The sequence below is a fragment of the Rutilus rutilus genome (genome assembly GCF_951802725.1).
Source record: "Rutilus rutilus genome assembly, chromosome: 14".
NCBI classification, from domain to species: domain Eukaryota; kingdom Metazoa; phylum Chordata; class Actinopteri; order Cypriniformes; family Leuciscidae; genus Rutilus; species Rutilus rutilus.
Window position 1 is genome coordinate 21,384,245 of NC_140219.1, and position 20,084 is coordinate 21,404,328.

Below are 20,084 nucleotides of genomic sequence, written 5' to 3' on the forward strand. Positions count from 1 at the left end.
TAGACAATTGCTGAAGAGCTTGACCTTCACAATCTGGCGCAGATTGTGCAACCCCGAAACAAAAGGAACGCTTTTAGGGCAAATGAAGGTGTTGGAGCACATTTATGAAATGGCAGCTATATTGCAGTCTGCAATTTGAGCTGAGATTCTGTCATTTTACAGCTATAATTCCAGTCCTTGAGCACTCCAGATGTGTTTTCGAGAACTGGTGGAAGTGTCATTGTGTGCATTGTGAGACGAATACCAAATTACTCCATGAAAATGTTACTAGGATTGAACTTTAAAAGTCACAATAAATTATTGATCACAATTCAATTTATAACCATAATATTATATATTTCCAGTGAAACAATATTCAATGGGGATTTTTTTCCCCTTGAAAGCCTAAATCAGTGCAAATGGCGGACCGTGCTCCTGATCATCCGGACCGCAGGACATAATTACACCATTTTACCATTTCTACAAATTAAAGTGAGCAGCGCATCAAAACAACTGAGCGGTTCACACCACTCACACTCAGGGTTGTTTATGGTAATGATCTTTCAGAGCTATATCTATAATACTTTTATCTAGAGCTAAAAGTGCATGATTAATCAGCATATAATGAGTATTTCATAACAAACAATGTTAGATTTTGGAAAATTATTTGAAGATGGCAAGGGAAGACGAAAAACCTTTTAAATTATTTTTATTTTTAATTATTAGATTATGTACATTGTTTGCTTTAAGCAAAATATAAAAAATGGTCCATACTATTCTTGAGAGGTAAACCTGAAACCCCAGTATGTTTTCTCAGTCCCAAGGCCTTATGTGCCATACACAAAGGTGTCTAATGTAAAATAAAATAAAGATAAACAAATAGCCTGTTAACTTTTGGGGTACATTTTTGGTAAAAATTCTTTTGGCTCTCTGGGCCCAAGATTCTTATCTTTGATGACTATTTTGATTGTTTAGTTTTTATTTTATTTTACAAAGTACTACGGCTGCCTCAATGGAAATGTATTACTGTTCCAAAAAAGTATTATCCAGACCTCCGCTGGGAAGGAAATATAGAGACCAGACCTCTTGGAACTTTAATTGAATACCCCTTGCCTAAATTATCCAATAGCCCACATAGTCTAAATACAGAGCCCTTAAAGAGACGTGGTGACGGGGGGAAAATGAGATGGAAGGGATAATTATACGTTCGCGTACAAAACATTTGCACTCCTTTGAGTAAATTTGCATTCGTTCACAAAAGTTTTGCGTTTCCCGGAGAAACTGGTGATTGAAATCATATGAGGTTGAAGTGCTTTTGTGAGCAAACACAATGTTTCTAAGGGGAATTCAATGCTTTTGCGAGAGACGCACTAGTTTTCAATGAGAACGCAAAAATGTTGCGAGGAAATTAATTTTGAGTGTTTTTTCAGGAGGACACTAAAGTTGAACACAAAAGTGTTTAAAGTCACCCTGAACCGGAAGCTGCGACTGATTTTACTTCAGTCACCTAGTTTCTGATTGAAACTGAAAATTGAATGAGACAAATAGAGGGCGTGACTTGTTTTTCCCACTGGGAATTGATTGGATCTAGAAAAGTGGGCATTTCATTCAGGTTGTTGTCAAAGTTCTACCCTAGCTGTCAAAATGACGTCATCAGAGAAGGAAGGCCATTCCAGAGGGGAAGTACATTGTTTACTACAAGACTAGTAATGTGCACTAACAAAATAAATAGGGTCAATTCTGATTTGATGCCGACTTTGGATATAATTTTTCTACCCAACTCATATTTTCCCATCACCATGTCCTCTTAGAGGCTAGTTTAATCAGCAGTAATGGAAAGTTGTATCAGAGACGGAGCAGGATATTTTATTTTGATTAATGAATTACAAGGAATATTTTATGAAGAATCCCGTGCATGGATGAATCATTCACAATATCACCAGGAACATGCATCAAGGAAGTAAATGGGGTCAAGTCAGATTTGATGTTGAGACTACGCACTGAGAAAAAAAAAAAGTGATGGTTGAGTCAATGTTAAAACAGGTTTAATACTATATATATAGATAGATATATAAAAACTTGAAACAGAACAAATCTGTTGTTTCGAAATGGCTTTCTGTACTTCTGCATTGCTCTGGGTGTGGCAGTTGACTTAAGTTCACTGTTATGTAAAACCACGTCTGTGTGTCTGCGTATCTGAAAATAAAAGTAAGTGGTATTTTAAATATGAATAAGGGCCATACAGAGATAACTGTTTCTATAAACATGGGAAGCTTTTTTAGTATAGTGACATGAACAGGGCTTCTTTTACTGCTTCTGATCTTTAGCTGTGTTGCCATATATTTGAGCTAAGAAATCCTATCAAGTCCTTTTTATGGAAAATACTAATAATATATTTTATTTTTAAACAAAAAATGGAATAATCATGAACAGTGACTGAAAGAGAAAGAAAGTGAAGATAAACTCTTTGTGTGCAAATACACTGAACTTGCTTGCGCCCTTTGTATTTGCATTAGATTGAGACTGGCTTTCTACTAACTGGCTTGTTTTTACAGTGACTAAGAACGGCAAACAATGTCTCGAAAGACACATTCTTGATGGCATTGATCTGTTTCAGTCTCAGTATATTAAGTTTGCAGAGTAGAGGGAAGCAGTTGTCTTTCAACACACACTGTTGGCACACAAAGGTTCTCAAATTATGGAGCAAATCAACTGTTGCGCCACTTTTGCACACAGCGTTTCAGTGGAAAAATCTGTGTGTTGTTCTCTGCAATCCAGTTTAGTCAAGCACACTGTCTGCATTTTAAAGGTGTCTGCATCTCTGTGCTGTACAGTCACAATAAAGTACGGCAGATCGTTTTAGTGCGCAAGATTGGAAATTGAGGCATGCAAACTGCATTCGGCACTAATTAGAGTGTGTGCGTGTGATAATATCTGATTTGCATAATTCATTCCCAACCAATACCCCCATGATGTACGTTAGATAATCAGAGATCATCTGAGGCCAGTAGGCGAACCCGTTGTAGTTCATGCTGTTGGGCAGCATATGGTCTCCACCTTCCCTGACTCACCTGAACATTGCTCGTTTCTGCAAAATAGCTGCATGCCAGCATATCACCATTTTTTGGACAACTTTCTAAAGTCTGACTAGGCTTCTAGATTGTTTGGAGATATATGCTGACAGCTAATTGGCTCAAAAGCTGGCTACGTGTAAAAACACTGCACATCAGAAAACAGCATCTCTGCACAGTTCAGTTGAACTACGTGTTTCTGTCCGGTTGATTGACTTTGATCTCAGCTTTTATGTCACTGCCTTTGCTACCTGCACATGTATCATCTTTCAGTTCATACGTTTAATCCTTTTGTGTGAAAGGAGATTAAGAATGTACAAAGCCTCAAGATAACACATTTTCATTCTGCAGAGGTAATTGCTTGAATGCACATACATAACTGGAAATACGCACACAAACACCTGTACTCAGGCAGAGGCGGTTATATTTCAGTTATGGCTCAGGGTGAGTGAGGTTACCACGTTTCTGGGAAATTCCTTTTTTTAGCTAGGATCCATTCATGACAAAGAGAGAGGAATGAGTTTGGAGTAGAGAGTTTAAGGTGTTGTAAATCGTCCTTGCCCGGCTGCCAGCAGACTTCAGCCAACACATGGATCTCATCCGGCCTGGTATAGACTTAGAGGGACAGGATTTGTGTGGTCTGTTTGAGTATATCTTTAAATGTGCGCTGTGATGTCAACATGCATACAAGATAACATGGTATCTTTTAACCTTTGCTCGTGTTCCTTAGTTATTTAGACATCAGTGTTTGCCTTAAGGTTTATGGTTCAATTGTGTCAAAGGCATTTTGTCTGTTTTGTCTTTGGAAACTATCCGATGACAACATCATATGATTTAGAGGACAAATTCTTTCAGTGCAGATTGTACAATGCAAGAAAGTAAATCAAAAAATGTTTTCTCTCTAAGTAAATAAAGAATGATTATTCTCAGGATTCACTTAATGAATACAGTCGCTTTTTGGGTGATTTATGGTGGCCTTTTATTGCACTGATTAACACAATTCTGTTTTAAATGGATTTACTTTCGTTTTCAAGCCTCATTGGTCGCGCAGAATAAAAACAGGCAGATCCCCAGCCAGCAGACACTGAACCGTACCTGATAAAATAAATTAGTACCGCTCCACACACGTTTTGTTTTCAGTTGAGATGAGACGCACTAATGAATGGATTTAGCAGGAGGCACACCGCCAGGCTTTGCACATTGTGTTGATGCCAGCGGATCTACGTTAAAGCGGATGTAATGACCGCGCTCTGACATCAGAAGCCTTATGCTTCACCCTTCTCCTGGCATGTCCACTTATCTTCCGAGGCCAGAACACTGGGGCTTCGCTAGCATTGCTGCCACTTTGCAGGCAGGGAAGTCACTGGCTACCCACAGACTCCCTTCAGGCTAAGTGTAATGAAACTTTCAGCTGATATCCCCTCCCCAGTCACAGGAAAAAATTTTTTTTTAGTTTAGTTTATTAAATCTGATATATTATTTCATATAATAAGATAAGATTATATATCAGTAAAATGTTTTTGAAATAGTTTTTCTTATGCTCACCAAGGCTGCATTTCTTTGTTGAGAAATACAGTAAAAACAATAATATTTTGAAATATTATTACAATTTAACAGAACTTTTTGAATTCATTTTCTATTTGAATATTATTTTTTTTTAAATATTATTTATTCCTGTGATGGCAACGCTGAATTTACAGCATAATTACTCCAGTCTTCAGTGTCACATGATCCTTCAGAAATCTGTCTCATGCTGATTTGGTGCTCAAGAAACATTCTGATTATTATCAATGTATCAATGTGTATATATATATATATATATATAAAATACATAAATACATATATAAATACATATATATATACATAAATACATATATATATAAAATAAAAATCTATCTATTTTTGTGTGTGTAACTTTAGAATATCACTTGAAATCAAACACCAAGAACATCTAAATCAAACTTGTCAAGTAGACTGTACGTGTTTAGAATGACTTGGTTATATACAATATTGGTTATTATTGGAATACGTGCTAACGCTAAAAGGTTGATGGAACATATACAACAGCCTTAATGCATTTTTTATGATTTCACTGCTGTAGAGGAACTGCTGCATTGGCAATGACTTTATGACCAGGCTGCAGATGCTTACATAAGCCTGCCATGGCATGCAAGGGCCAGTTTCTGAGGGAAGGTGCTCTTCCTCATTGCCGAGCCCATGGGAGATCACGGCCCATGCAGTGAGAGGCATTGATCAGTATGACCCGTGAGCAGCCGTGCAAGAGTAACACGCTCTGATGGTTCTCTGCAGAAAACAATGCATTATTAATTAAGAGTGTACAGACACATCTGGAATGATCTCTTTTCATGTTTGCACAGCAGGGGCTGCTTGAACACGTGGATCATTGGTACATACCGTACAGAGCTGAAGACAGATCTACTCTCTGACCTTATTGTATTACATAAGAAAGTAGGATCATCCCTTTTATAGATGGAGGCTACTCATATTTACACATCATCTCACTGTGCTGATTTGTGAATGCATGAATGGATTTTATTTAATCAACATAACCTTAGGACTAATGTTTCTGATTATGTTAATGATGGTATAATGATGATAATGATGACACTTATGTCATTAGAGTGTTCCCTCCTTTTATTGCTTGAATGTATATGACAGATAAATTAGAGCGATTTGATATAATTTTACAAAGTGTGCCGAACAACCATTTTTATTGGAGAGAAGGTTCTCCCACTGGACTCTGTATGAAAACATGCCAAGCAGCCTTTCGATTTAAGGTTTCTTTGATTTGAGCTCACATCTTGTAGAAAGAACATAATATTCTTGAATATAATATTAGTCAGTGTTAAATACTCTTCTTTACTTAAACCTTTTTTTCCACTATAAATAAACTTTTATGGAAAGGAAAGGTTCCAATGATGTTATAGGTTCTTCAGGGATCGATAGATGCCAATAAAGAACCTTTATTTTTAAGAGGGAACCTTATTACTGGGACAACTATAATATGTTCATAGATTTTTCACTGAAAAGCCTAAGCTCAATCTCTGTGGCACCATCAGTACTCTTAAAAAGATGGACATAAGGGACAAAACTGCAGCTTTATCTCTATCTCACTTAATGTGTCATTCCTGCATTTTATACTTTACATGTATTAGTCGGAGTGATGTAATTTGTCACGTAATTTGGAAATGGCACCATTGAGCAGACCAATTATTTCCATAATATTTTGCATGCACAGTAATAAGACTGCAATGTGCATTCAAGAGTCAAATTATGTTTGTATCTGAATGAGATGCGTTTAAGTTTTTATAGTCAACAAATGTCGCTCGTACACTACCTTTCAAAAGTTTTCAAAGAAATTAATAATTTTAGTCAGCATTAAACTGATTTTAAAAAGTCAGTAAGTAATTTTACTGTTCATTGTCACAAAAATATTTAGCCTATTTTTATCTTTCTACACAAAAAAAATGATTTCAACTGTTTTTAACATCAATAAAAATAGAAATGTTCTTGGGCACCAATGAGCATATTAATTACAAAGCATATTAGAATGATGGCTGAAAAATCAGCTTTGTTATCCCAGAAATAAATTATAATTTAAACTATATTAAAATAGAAGAAAAAAAAATACATTTTACAATATTACTGGTTTAACTGTCGCCTGGGTGCCAGCCTGAACCCCGCCCACAACATTTTTTGGTCGGGAAGTTCGGTCTGGACTCGAGCCGTTGAGGAGTAATTATGCTCGGCTCCCAGAAGGCCGAGCCAATCAAATTGCCAGGGCGGGCTTTAATCGATGATGGACAGATGATCTGCGGTTACGTAATCACCCACGTCACCAAGAGCGCTTGGATTGAATTTTTCAACAAAGATGACTGCAGCTGGAGAATTGAGATGTTTAGATTCCGCTATCGCGTCTGTTATAAAATAAATCGACAGCGCATTCATTTTAAAAGACGAACAGAGAACTGCAATCAAGGCATTTGTCGATCGGAAAGATGTGTTTGCCGTCCTTCCTACGGGATTCGGCAAAAGTTTAATTTATCAGCCGGCTCCGATGGTCGCTAAGAAAATGGGACGCAATGAAAACCCTGTGGTCATTGTGGTTTCTCCTTTGGTCGCACTCATAGAGTGCTTTATTATTACTTTACTCATTACTTTACTACTTCTTCCAGCGTGCGTGCAGTTGAGCTCTGTTGACAACTATGCATCGCTCAACATACGTCACTTACTGCGTTGCTCTGATTGGTTGTAGGTCTATCCAATTGAGTGCAGAGTTGTTGTTTCTTCCTGGTTCGGTTAAGACACGCCTCATAATCAAAGTCCTATGGAGCAGTATCAGACTCACATTCTGCCTAGAATATGAGTATGACGAAGTCAGGCTAGTTTAACTGTATTTTTATGAAATAAATGCAGCCTTGGTGAGCATAAGAGAGAGCTTTAATATATATATTATATAGGCTACATATAAAAATTCATTCTTACCAATACCAACCCCAAAACTTTGAATGGTACTGTATCTATACCATTATTTCGGTAGGATGAGACCATTGTTGTACCTTGTAAATCTGAAAATACAAGCCCATACAACAGGAGAGGGCAGTAGATTCTCTTTAGTAGTGTAAAGACAGATGACTGCATTTGCTGAGACGACACAGCTCTCAAGCGAGTGTAAATATCCAGCAGGAATAGGGGGCTCTGAATGTCCACAACAGCCTCAAGTGGCTAAGTCAATGTATTACAGGGGACCTGTGCTTTCTGTCATGAACAGATTGGGTCTTTAGTGAAGGCTGTGCAGAATTTCCATGAGGCCCACTGGAAACTGGGTAACAGAGAAGTTAATCAAACCCATACGCGTTCTAGTCCACACTGAGTCTTGTCTAGACAGATAACAAAGAGGGTCGGATCTGAGACACACCTGGGCTGTAAAGGTAAACATCTGCTAATACTTGCTGTGTGATTCGAAGCGGTTCTATAACTGTTAAAATGAAGTCTTACGTAAGCAGCTCCTTCATGCACTAAGATAATAGTGCCATTGACAGCCTGAGCGATCATAATTGCTCAGTCAGCCACTGCAGACAAGTTGCTGCATGGGTGATATAATAACCTGTTTTCCACCTCATTTCATCACGTCAATGGGAACAAGCATTCATGAGCACTGCACAGGGATGCAAGCCCTCACTACAGTTAAACACATTTGGGGTTAGTATGTTTTATTTATTAATTTATTTTTTCAGCAAGGATGCATTAAATTGATCAAACGTAAATATATATAAGGATTTATATTTCAAATAAATGCTGTTCTTCTGAACTTACATTCATCAAATAACCCCCCCCCCCCCCCCCAAAAAGAAAAAAATCTAAGTTTTCACAAAAATAAAAACCACTGTTTCAACATTGCTAATAATTAGAAATGTTTCTTGAGTATATCAAATCATCATGAATGATTTCTGAAGGATCATGTGACTGGAGTAATGATGCTGAAAATTCAGCTTTGCATCACAGGAATAAATTACATTTGAAAATATATTCAAATAAAAAACAGTTATTTTAAATTGCAATAATACTTACCAACATTACTATTTTTTACTGTATTTTTGAATAAATAAATGCAGCCTTGGTTAACATAAGAGACTTCTTACAATTTTTTTTTTTTTTTTTTTTATCTTACCAAACTAAACTTTTGAATGGTAGCGTTTCTCACACTTACAAATGTCAAAGTTCTACGAATGTTCTGTTTTGTATCTTTCTGGCCTAAATTGCCATCTTATTGGCTGTTAAGGCAGGACCTGGCACTAACGCTATTAACGCTCAAGTAGGTCAAGTCAAGAGCTTCCGTGAAAGCACAATACATGGGGAAGCCATCCTGACATGGGAAAAAACAAGCAGAACAAATTCGCACACGTTGTTCAAAAGGAAAGTTTTACTTTTGGAACATGAAATTTAATTATATTATCGATGCCAACAAACAAACACCTTACTTGCCTTCAGGCTGACCTGAATTACATCTGTAAGAATTAGTAATGTGTTTTTGACTCAGCTCAGTTGGACAGTTTAATGTATCTAGATTAAAGCAATGACAATAAAGTTTTACATAACACATTGTATGTGCATCTCCTGTGCCGACATGATTTATGAGGGCAAACAAACAACCAATCGCTATAGCATGCTTCATAACTGCTTTTTTTTTTTTTTTTGCAGTCACGCATAAGTCCTTTCAGACAGTAAGACAAAACAAAGCTGTCTGCTGAGAAATGAGCATGGTATATACATAAAAGTTGAAGCACGTCTGTTTCATATCCTACAAAAGGGAACTTAAACTGAACAAACATCTTCCATAAACCATTATGGAAAATTGTAGATGGAAATTTAGCTGTTTTTGCAGAGTCATCTGAGATGGATATGTTCGGAAATTCCAGATAGCAACAACTGCCCCGTTTACACCTGATGTTAAAATGGTCACAATCAGACAAGGAAGACACAAACCAGTTTACACCTGGTATTTTAATCCGTGTCTTTTGTCCACCTTCAACCACTTCTGTCGTAAGTTTTCCGAGGGGAAGGTCTATGGGCGGGTAAATGTATGGACTTTTTCAGATCTTTCAATTTATTGGATGAAATTTACATATGAACAGGACCGGAGAAAACAGAAAAACATACGGAGAGCGGTAGCTTTCGTTTCTGCTCTGAAAGCCGCAAGATCACGCCGAACGCTGTGAATGCGTGTTAGAAACCAGGAATGGTGAGAGAACATCGTGCTTGGTGCGTTTTTCGTCTTCAAACCAAACTTGGGTCTTTAGCTGACAAAGTTTAAATCCCGTCTGGCTAGCGCGCGTCCCATAATGCATTAATTCGGTAGGCCTAGAGTAGGTGATCTTTTGTGGCTGTTCGAATACATTCGACCACATGAGCCTCTACACCACGAAAGCAATCCGGATGAATGCGTTTTCAACTACCTCTGGAAGTGGTTGAAAGTGGACAAGCTCAAACCGTTTTAGACCCCGTTTACACGATCCGATCGACCAAAACGCATCTTAATACCAGGTGTAAGCAGGGTACAGTGAGACGCCATTTGTATAGCGTTGTCATTTTGTTGACTTTAATCATTTATCATACTCAGAATATTCTGCTCTCAATCATGTTGTTACGAGAGTCGCTAATCAAACTTCCTATGTGGAAAAAAAGAAATTCTCCATATTCTCCATATCTCTGACAGACAGACAGTGAACAGAGAAAAACAAGACACAACATCTCTGTATGTCCACCTCCCTCCCATCTAACAGAGAATGGGACATTTTCACACCATCCACGCTGCTCGAGGCGCAAGGTTGCATCTTGGGCTGCATCCGCAGAGACTTGTTCATAGTGACCGTCCACAGAGCAACAGCCATGAGTTTGCCACCTATTTACTCACCTAGTCTATTTAAGAAGAGGGACAGGCGGTAAGTGTAAGAATGTTGCGTGAGTGTATCATTACAACTGACAGCTGATGGATTAATTGTGTAGGTGTGAAAGTGAGCGAGGAAAGTTAGTCTGGTCTAACCACTCGAACTGGCGAATACTGCAGGTCTTGCTCTACAAGGTGTGAAAAATCGTTACGTTACAGACAGTCAGCAAAGTGCATTACCGGATTCATCGCTTGTGGATCATAATACAAAGTACTTACAGACGTATTGCATAACTTGTTTTTTCAATTCGTAGGATACTAAATCAAGAGTTTACACTGATGATGTTATTTACATATTTCATTCTTCACTATGGTGAGGGTCTCTCTATTGCTGTCCTCCTAAAGAAACTAGATTTAATTTTTTGACCTAATAAGAAGCAGCTATTCACGGAATGCAAACTCGACAGACTAAAAATATGTCATTCCACACATTCTTTCGTAGGGATTATTGGTGTGTTCTTGAGTACGCAAATGCTAACTAAGTTAACCGAGTATGGTTAGGTGTGTCTTGAGAACTCTAATCCTGTTTTGTGGGTTTTTATTAAATGAAGTCTTGTTGCAAGTGTAAATAATTAGTGCCACTATAGTGTAACTGTATTGAACATAATATATATATACACTGAGACCAGTCTTAAAGTTTCCAACCTTGTTTTAAACTGTGTAGTAGCAGTGTAAAGCATTTGATTATCGGAGAGTGTCTGGGACATCTCCACCCTGGCCATGGTGACAGACGGAGACATACTGTACAATGGCACATCTGTGTTTACTGTGATGTACGAGTGGCGACTCAATGAAGCATCTGTTTGCTCATCTAGCTGCATCAAAGCAATGTGAAAGTTATCATTTATTCAATACTGAATTTTTTTTAGCAAATTGATTTGTCAGTCCCGGTTTCCTTGGAATGTAATACATGCAGCTTTCTCTTTGCCAGAGAGGCTGGTTGTCCTGGTTTTGTCACGTCACAAAAATGACGACGATTAACACACTATTAGCAGTACTTTATAACAGAGGTTTCTTTTGACACTTCATTGCCTGCAGACTCTCACGAGGCATAACTCTTCAAATTAAGAAGCCACTTCATGGTCTTTCCCTCTTCGTCTGAGGGATGATTAGACAGTACAAACTGTACAAGCACTTGCCAATTATCCTGACTGTAACAGCTCACCAGGAGTTCGGTTAACTCTTTCTGGAGCGTTCCTCGGAAATCTAATCTGTCAGCTTAACTAACTGCATGAAATGGAAAGTGACAGCACTACGGTGACTAATTTGTGCTTTTCTGTAAAGTCTCATTAGGAGGATCAACTTCGAGCCGTCCCCTTTTAAAGGGCTACACTAGGATCCAAACAAATTCTTGCTCCGCTCAGAAAAGACAGATGACAGATTGTAAAATGTAGTGAAAGAGTCGATAATGTCCGTAAAATTACATTTTGTGACATACTGTAATAGATTCATTTTCAAAACTTTGCATTGTGCAATGTTGCTAGCATGTCCCATCAAATGATTTCCCCCCAAAATTAAATTCACAAAGCAGATATTACGTGAATAATAACAGTGTCTGTTTGTAAGCTGTGCAAGTTTATAAGTTGGACAAAATGTAAGTTTGATTTTGTTATATTTACATTTTGAGTCTACAACAGGTAGGTATTTTTTAGAAGGATTAAAACATTACTTATATTTTTGTTAATTTTTTGGTGTGGTTTTTTTCACACTGTTTTATAACTGCAACGTTGTAAAATGCGTTAAAATGTACTTGCTGAGGACTTTACTGTTGTATTCTTGACTCATTGGCTTTAATGTTAAAAAGTAAACTGATGGACAGCGAAACAGTGTGTTTATGTTCTAAATGAGCAAAATGTGCAAATATTAGCTTACTGATATCAAAGTGCCAGTGAAAGTTTGGTTGAGCATGTGTTTATGACTGTTATACGCAGTTTGGCCACTAGAGGCACTAAAGGCTGAAGTTAGACATTATGGAAAAAAGTGTTGTGAGAAAATTCTGTTGATTCATCTTTCCCATCCAGCTCTCCGTATCTCTAAGCAGTCAATTGCAAAACTATAAACTTATGAAGACCTGGAGGCATCGTTTGAAAGACCAATTAGGTCAATTTACTATTAATAAAACTGCTCAATTATTTTCACCATGTAACAAATGACTGAATTTTATAGGAACGCGTGGTTCCTTAAAGTGGCAACTTTACATGGATAAGACAAGTGCATTGGTCATCATAGGACAGCTATATATTTCACGAGGCATGTCATAACGCGGGAAAACGTCTTGTTTGTGTTGATGTGTTGTGGAGGTTTGTCCCGCGGTTTGCTGCTGCTGCATGCTGTGTGTTCTTTAGGCGAGTTCAGTGAGAGGGCAAAACGAAAATCTATGCCACAAGCCTCATTTGAATAACACATGCGCGCGTCATGTGACGTCACCGAGCGGAGTATAAAAGCCCGCTGCGGCAGAAATAGCATCACTTGCCGACAGTGTTTCTCTGAAACCGCTCCTAGTTCACTCATAGTGCCCGGTTTTATCTGCGCGTATTGCAACAGAGCAACGCAACACAAACAACCAGGATCTTAAAATCGTGTTCAAACAAGTCGCAAACGTGGCGAGAAGTATTATTCAGACGGGTCTTGTACTCAACATGAGCACGGAGATGTTTAAAACGCCAATGGAGCTCGCAGTCTATCAGCTACACAATTTCTCCATCTCCTTCTTCTCATCATTCCTTGGAGGGGATGTAGTGTCGGTCAAACTAGACAACAGGTATGCCGATTTTACGAGATTATTAGATGCTTTTTTTTTGACAGTCGACAGGAATTACAGTCGGACAGACATTAGTTTGCTGTTTTGCAGCATCGACACAGAATAGGTGTCACGCACTAAGAGCTTGTTTACTACTGCACTGTCTGAACTGCGTTTTAATACTTTGTGTCTTTGTCTTTTGCAGTGCCTCTGGCGCAAGCGTTGTGGCTATTGACAACAAGATCGAACAAGCAATGGTAAGATCTATTCTTTTAACACTATGATCAGATGTTTGTAGAATTGCAGTGGAAAGTATCTAGTTTCTGTGTAGGCTGTAACCAGAGCTGTGGCACGCTCTAGAGCTGCTGCATATACATTCATTGCATATGCTTTGTTTGCCCACCTGCAGTAAAAGTCAAAGGTTGCTGTACAACACCACATGCACCATTTTATATAAAGCAAGTAATTGTTTAACCCATTTAATCCCCCCAGTAACATCTGTAACCAAAAGTCTAAATGTACTATTTACTAATATATGCATTTATTTATTAAACATTACTATTAATTATAAATGAAAAGCAGGTCATAACTACCATATTTGGCACAAATAATCAGAAAAGTATTTTATTAATGTATTAAGATTGCTCATTATAGTATATACATAATGCTCACAATATATGTAAACATTTATGTTAACCCAGAGACACATTTGAATAATTAACTAGCAAAATAAATGTGTATTAAAGAATTCTTAGATAATTATTCTTAAATTCCCAACATCACAATTACCTGATAGTAAAAGTGTGTTTTAACCCATTTAATCCCCCTAGTAATATATGTAACCCCTTTTTTTCCCCTGTAAAGGGTATTAAACTCCTATTAGTACTATTTAACTATAATAGCAAATGCATATCTTTTACTATATAACTACAAATAATATTTAAATGATATGTTATTAATGTATCTTACAGTATATAAATCATGCTCACAATAGATGTAAACATTTGAATTGCAATAACTTGATTCACATAAAAAAAAAAGAAAATTCAAATACAAATAGGAAACATGCATTTATTAAACATTACTAAACATTACATTTATATTCTAAAAACGGAAAAGTTTTTCTTTTGCGTTTTTCACGTACAGATGACAACATTGTCAAAACGATCCCCGTTCACACTGATCAGCTAAAACGACAAAAAAAGCTGTATTGTTCATACTAGGCCAGTAGTTGGCGATGTAAAGAAATACTACGCGCCCATAGACTGAACATGTAATATGCATGCGCATGGCGTCACCGTTTTCACAAATTCGCGTTTTTTAACTTTACAGACAATAGCGATTTAGTTTTCAAACACTTGCACTTTGAATCTTTAAAAAAAAAAAAATTTACGTTTGTTTTCAGGCCCCAAAAACGCTGTTGTCGTGTAAACGAATGGCCTAAACGCATACAAAGTTTTCAGTTTTTAATTAAAAACGATATTGTGTAAACCACCCCTTGGATTCTCTTTCCCTCACAATGATAGAACATAATGTACAGTTCTTGTCATTACAAAGAATGTAATTCATCCCTGAATGAATGACAGTTTATTTCATTGGGCTATTCAAGGAGTAAAATACATGTGCTCAATTCTCAGCCTCATTCTTCTGAGTTCATACATGAATTCCACATGCAAACAGATCTGTTGCAATGTACTTAATAGTCTGAGTATGTTTTGGTGTGATCATGGAAACTCAATTCTCTGTATTTCTCTTGTAGGATCTTGTAAAGAATCACTTAATGTATGCAGTCAGAGAAGAAGTGGAGATCTTGAAGGAGCAGATCAAGGAGCTGGCAGAGAAAAACAACCAGTTGGAGCGTGAGAACAGTCTGCTGAAGAACCTGGCGAGCCCAGAGCAGCTGGAGAAGTTTCAGTCCCGTCTGCCCTCAGACTCCAGCCTCCCCCTGGAGCCTCTGGAGCTGGGCTCCCCCGAGAACAACGAGCACCAGTACATCAGCACGGGGTCTGCTGTATAAGTGGCTCTGCCATGGGGCGGGCAGAGCCACAGCTCTCACCTGAAATGGACCTCCAGATATGCAACTTCAAGATGAAGCTGGCTGTACAGATGAAACCTGACCTGAAATGAAAGCATTACGACGTACCAGTGGCCAAGTTCTGTATTATCCGACAATCTCTTCGGACTAACATGGAAAAGAGAGAGATGTAGACGTCTGAGGTTACTGTACAACGGGACTGACGTGCCCCTTGCTTGGAAGGGGGCCCAGCCTTGCTTTCCTTTGGTCCCTCTCACGAAGAGACGGAGAGGGGTTTGCCTGATGGAGCTGGCCAAGAGCGCATCTTCGGTCAAGCCAAGGAAATGTACGTCCCTACGAGATGCCCCCACAGTCTCACGAGAGCCCCACCTGACGCAAGCTGTACGGGACTCTTGTTCCTGCCCTCTGTGTCACTGACCCCTAGTGCTGTGGACATTCTTAGCTCCCGTAGTTCAGGACGCTTGAGACGGACCTGTACGGAGCACCGGTCCTCTCGTCCACAGCGGTGACTCCTGCCATATGATTTGTATAGCATCGCTTGTATCTCTGCAGATGGGGCCTGCTGCTTATGGGGATTATTGCTTGTTTGTGTTTTGAAACGGAACAAAATCAACTTGTTTATGTGGGCTGTGTGTAAAAATGATTTTTTTGTTTTTGTGGGAATGAAAATCTGTATACATTTGCTATAGTTCTGTAAATTAGCACCTGATGTAAAGCGAAATGTTCTGAAACGGACGAAGGTGAAGGGCGGATAATGTTGCTGCGAACGTTCTGCTGACATGTCGAACGTGTGTTCTGTTGACCCTCTACGCCAACCAACTAACAGGCACGATGGTGTCTGAAGGAGGCCACATGTTTTTCAATGAACTTTGTGTTTTCTAACCACCAAAGACTTGCCTAATACTCACAAGCCAACAGGACCATGTGTAACTTTTCACAGGAAGAAGTTTTTTGACAGCAGTCTTTTTGTAACATGGGTATTGTTGCTTTATTGTGTCCATGGTGTTTTGTTTTTTTTAAACGATTTATGGATGCAAAATGCACATTGCAATAAACCTGATGTTTACACTAAATACTACCCTCAGATCTTTTGCTTTTTCTTCATGAAGGACAAGAACATTTTCTGTAGTTTCATATTTAGTGCATACGACCTCTTAGAAGTTACAATCAGATTCTTAGTATCTATAAAAATTCCAACTTTAAATGAGATGTAAAATCAGAGCAATCTTCCTTGGCGTCAATATAAGACTGAGAGTCTTTTAAAGATGAGGTGTTTGACACTACATGAGTAAAGGTCATGCATGGAAGATAAGGCCTTCACAAAGCAATTATTTAGACCAATAATATCCTCATAGCATGCATGGTAGTTTATGATAGACATTTGCTATTCAAGCATGCACTGGCATCACTTGCTGCTCACATTTTACTACATGCAATGAAACTTCTTTATATGAATAATCAAATTCTTTCCAGTAATTACATATATAAAGATAAATGTCATTGACCTCAGTGAGCGTGGCACCATGTGCATGATAATAAAATATGCTAAGTTTGGACTTTCCACTGGACTATCAAAATAACTATTGAAAAAGAGGGTTTAATTGCAGATGTTTATGTACATACACAGATCTAGAGCTAAGTGCACAGTGGCTACTGTGCTGTAGTCATCCACAAGGCTTTGGGGCAAAGCATAGTGAGAAAACAGATCATGGCGTGTGAAACCCTCATCTTGCTCTCCTTAGGAAAGGCACGCTCAATGTAACTCAATCCTCTCCCTTATGTAAGACTTCTATGTAAGACCCCCATCTCAGTATTCAACAGAAGTTCCTATAAGGTAGACGGTAATAAAGTATATTCAAAAGACTATGCGGTTCCGCCGGGTCACGTCCACTGGGTCCTATTGCAGATGGGTGGAGGTTTAAAAGGAAATCACTTCTGGAAATATCAGAATCCAAATGCACTCTGATCTGACGTATCATTCATGTTTTATTGCCGTTATTAACATCAAGCTATCTATCAAACTAGAATATCAAACAGAATAGACAAACCACACATTAAAAATAAACACATGAATAAATATTTGTTAAGTTTATTTGAATATGAAGATTGGGTTACACTTTATTTGAAGGTGTCCTTGTCCTTGTTACAGTGTAATTACACATTTGCATATTGAGTAATATCAATTAACAACATACTTACTATAGGATAGGATTAGAAGTAGGGTTTGGTTTAGGGTTAGTTACTTTTAATGCATAATTTACTGTTATACAATAAGTACATGTAACAAGGAATCTGTAAAATAAAGTGTTACCGAAGGTTCATATTATGTTACTTCATTGTGTAATAGGCAAGATAACTTCTTTTGGCAAATAACTAAGTAACCAACAAACTAAATAATAATAATGTTATAGTATTATAATATTAACCATAATATAAATAAATAACAATAATAAAGTTTTGGTAACAATTGAATTAAAGCCTATATGATTAATGCATTATAAAGGTATTGACAATGTTATATTATAATGCATTATATCTTTTCATAAATAATTGTAACCAAAGTTAAAATGCATTATAACATTATCCGATTCCTTGTTACCTCTGAAATTGGTTGTTTGTCGTGTTTCAATGCATTATGCTTTCTAAAGGTGTGTTCAATTAATAGATTAGTATTATAATGTTTTATAACTGTGGTTACAATTATTCGCGAGACCATGCAATGCATTATAAGGTGCATTACCAGGCATAATTAATGCATTAAAATACGTTTATAATGTATTTAATATAAAGGCATTAAGTAAGTGTAACCAAGTTTTTATTCATGGTATTTTTGGACTGGAGTAAACAACCATGGACAATGTTCAATGGTTCAATGTTCAGACTCAGAGTGGATTCACTGGTGATATGGCATTTGTTCTGCTTCCCAAAACAGCTGCGAGACCTCTGCTGTTATGCAACTCCCAAACATCTGTTTCAGTTTGGTGTAGTGGGCGGATTTCTATGTCAAGGCCTGGTGAAGTGTGGCCGGGTTTGCATGCGAGCGAGTTACAGTGCACTGATACATTTACTTGTTTGTTCTGTATGTAAATATAGGCTCAGAGTTGGCTGTTTGTGCCATATTTCAGTGGAGTGACATTATTTCCTAAGCCTCAGATCTAATACCCTGTTGTGGAAAATTATTGAGTGTGATCTGCAGTGTAAACGGTGTTACCTCATTCTCACTTTATACAAACAGCTTCTCGCTCCCAGGTGCATCCTGTAGAGACAGAGGCAAATGAGAGATGTTTACTTCGGGAATTTTTATTTTATTTTAGATCCTTAAGAAGTAAGTTGACAGTATAAATAGACAAAGTCATTAGGAGCCCAAAGTGTTTACTACTTTTATGCAATGCACTGACTGGTGCCCAGCTACCAAAATGAGTAATTAAAAATTACATCAGAGACACTGATGCCTGAATCCAAATATTCAAGAGTTGTATAACTTACTTATATTTAAAATACATGATCATTTTTCATTATATAATTTAGAATTAGATTATATAATTTATATAGTTCATATTAGACTTATAAGACGATAAAACCGCATTTGAGGAAATTCCAGTGGAATACAAGAATCATTGTAAAAGGTTTCTAGAGTAGTGCTAGGCGTATGGTCAATCTACTTCAGACATAAAAGGCAAACAAATACCAGTACATGACCCATTGTTCAACTTGGGTTGCATATAAGTCATAACCACAGATATGTATAAAATTTCCATTGTACAAACCACAATTTCAGATTTTCTGTGATGCGACAGCATGTTTTGCAAGACTTATGTCTGTGTATGCACAAACTCATGACCTTTTGTTGCAGTCAGACTTAATGTATACAGTCAGACTAAAAGTATTGAATCTTTTCAAGTTCTCTAATATTGCTTTGGGTGTATAATTTTCATCCATAAAGTCTCTCATGATTTAATATTAACTGGTCATTCTTAAAATATAATCTTCTAAATGGTCTCTCTGTTTTGCAGAAGCAGTAAACTGTGAATAGTTGGCGACTAATGAATTGAATTTGCCTCCAAGTATAATCTACGACAACGTCTTGTTTATTCCCATTAACATACACACACCTATCTCTTATGATAGAGCATTTTGTGTTCTGTTTATTTGAGGTAAGCCACTATTGCTCTTGTTTTTACAGATTTCTAAGGGTGTGGGAATGTGATAAGCTTACCACACTCCACCTATAGAAAGAGGATTTGGAAACCAACATTAGTTACTTTCACACGGCCATAAAAGGATGTTGCCTCACAAACACATATGGGTAGTTAGTTCCACCCTAAACTCTTTACTAATCTCTGGGCTGGTGCAAGAGGTCAAATATACCAACAGAAGTTGGCCAATGACTCTGAGTTGCAGGAACATACAGAACTTATGTTTGTTAGTCCCTCAACTTGATGAGTTTTAAATGATCAATAATCAATAAAGATCCTCCAACTTTATCTGAAAAAAAAAAAAGAGACTCTTTGTAGGAGGGAGAAGGGAAGGTGCTCTTATTTAACAGTGCTGGAATTCTTCCTAGACGCATTAGATCTGAGAGGAACCGTGTCCATCTTTCCCCAGGGGTTTGGAAAACACTGAAACACTGTGTGTCTGTGTGAGAGGTGTTCTCCTCTGTGGTACCAGTCTCGCAAAGAATGTGCTTGGAACACCTTATTTTGACCAAGTGGGGCAGAACAAAGGCCACCAGCATGAGGTTGAGGATTTAAGAGGAAAGCCTTGAATTCAGAGTCCTAACACGAGACAAGC

At 37.7% G+C, this 20,084-nt stretch overlaps 1 protein-coding gene across 2 annotated transcripts in view; it reads left to right on the forward strand.

Moving 5' to 3' along the window:
• tsc22d3 (TSC22 domain family, member 3) overlaps positions 1-16,371 on the forward strand; it is a 32,359-nt gene extending 15,988 nt beyond the window's left edge. The window contains exons 1-3 of one of the 2 annotated variants that reach the window (XM_084429687.1): positions 12,983-13,279; positions 13,464-13,515; positions 15,018-16,371. In XM_084429687.1, coding sequence (XP_084285813.1) covers positions 13,158-13,279; positions 13,464-13,515; positions 15,018-15,275 — 432 coding nt within the window. In that variant the 5' untranslated portion in view covers positions 12,983-13,157 and the 3' untranslated portion in view covers positions 15,276-16,371. Of the gene's footprint in view, positions 1-12,982; positions 13,280-13,463; positions 13,516-15,017 lie in introns of those variants that run through there. The other variant, XM_084429686.1, reaches the window with a different exon arrangement.
• The last annotated feature ends 3,713 nt before the right edge of the window (positions 16,372-20,084 follow it).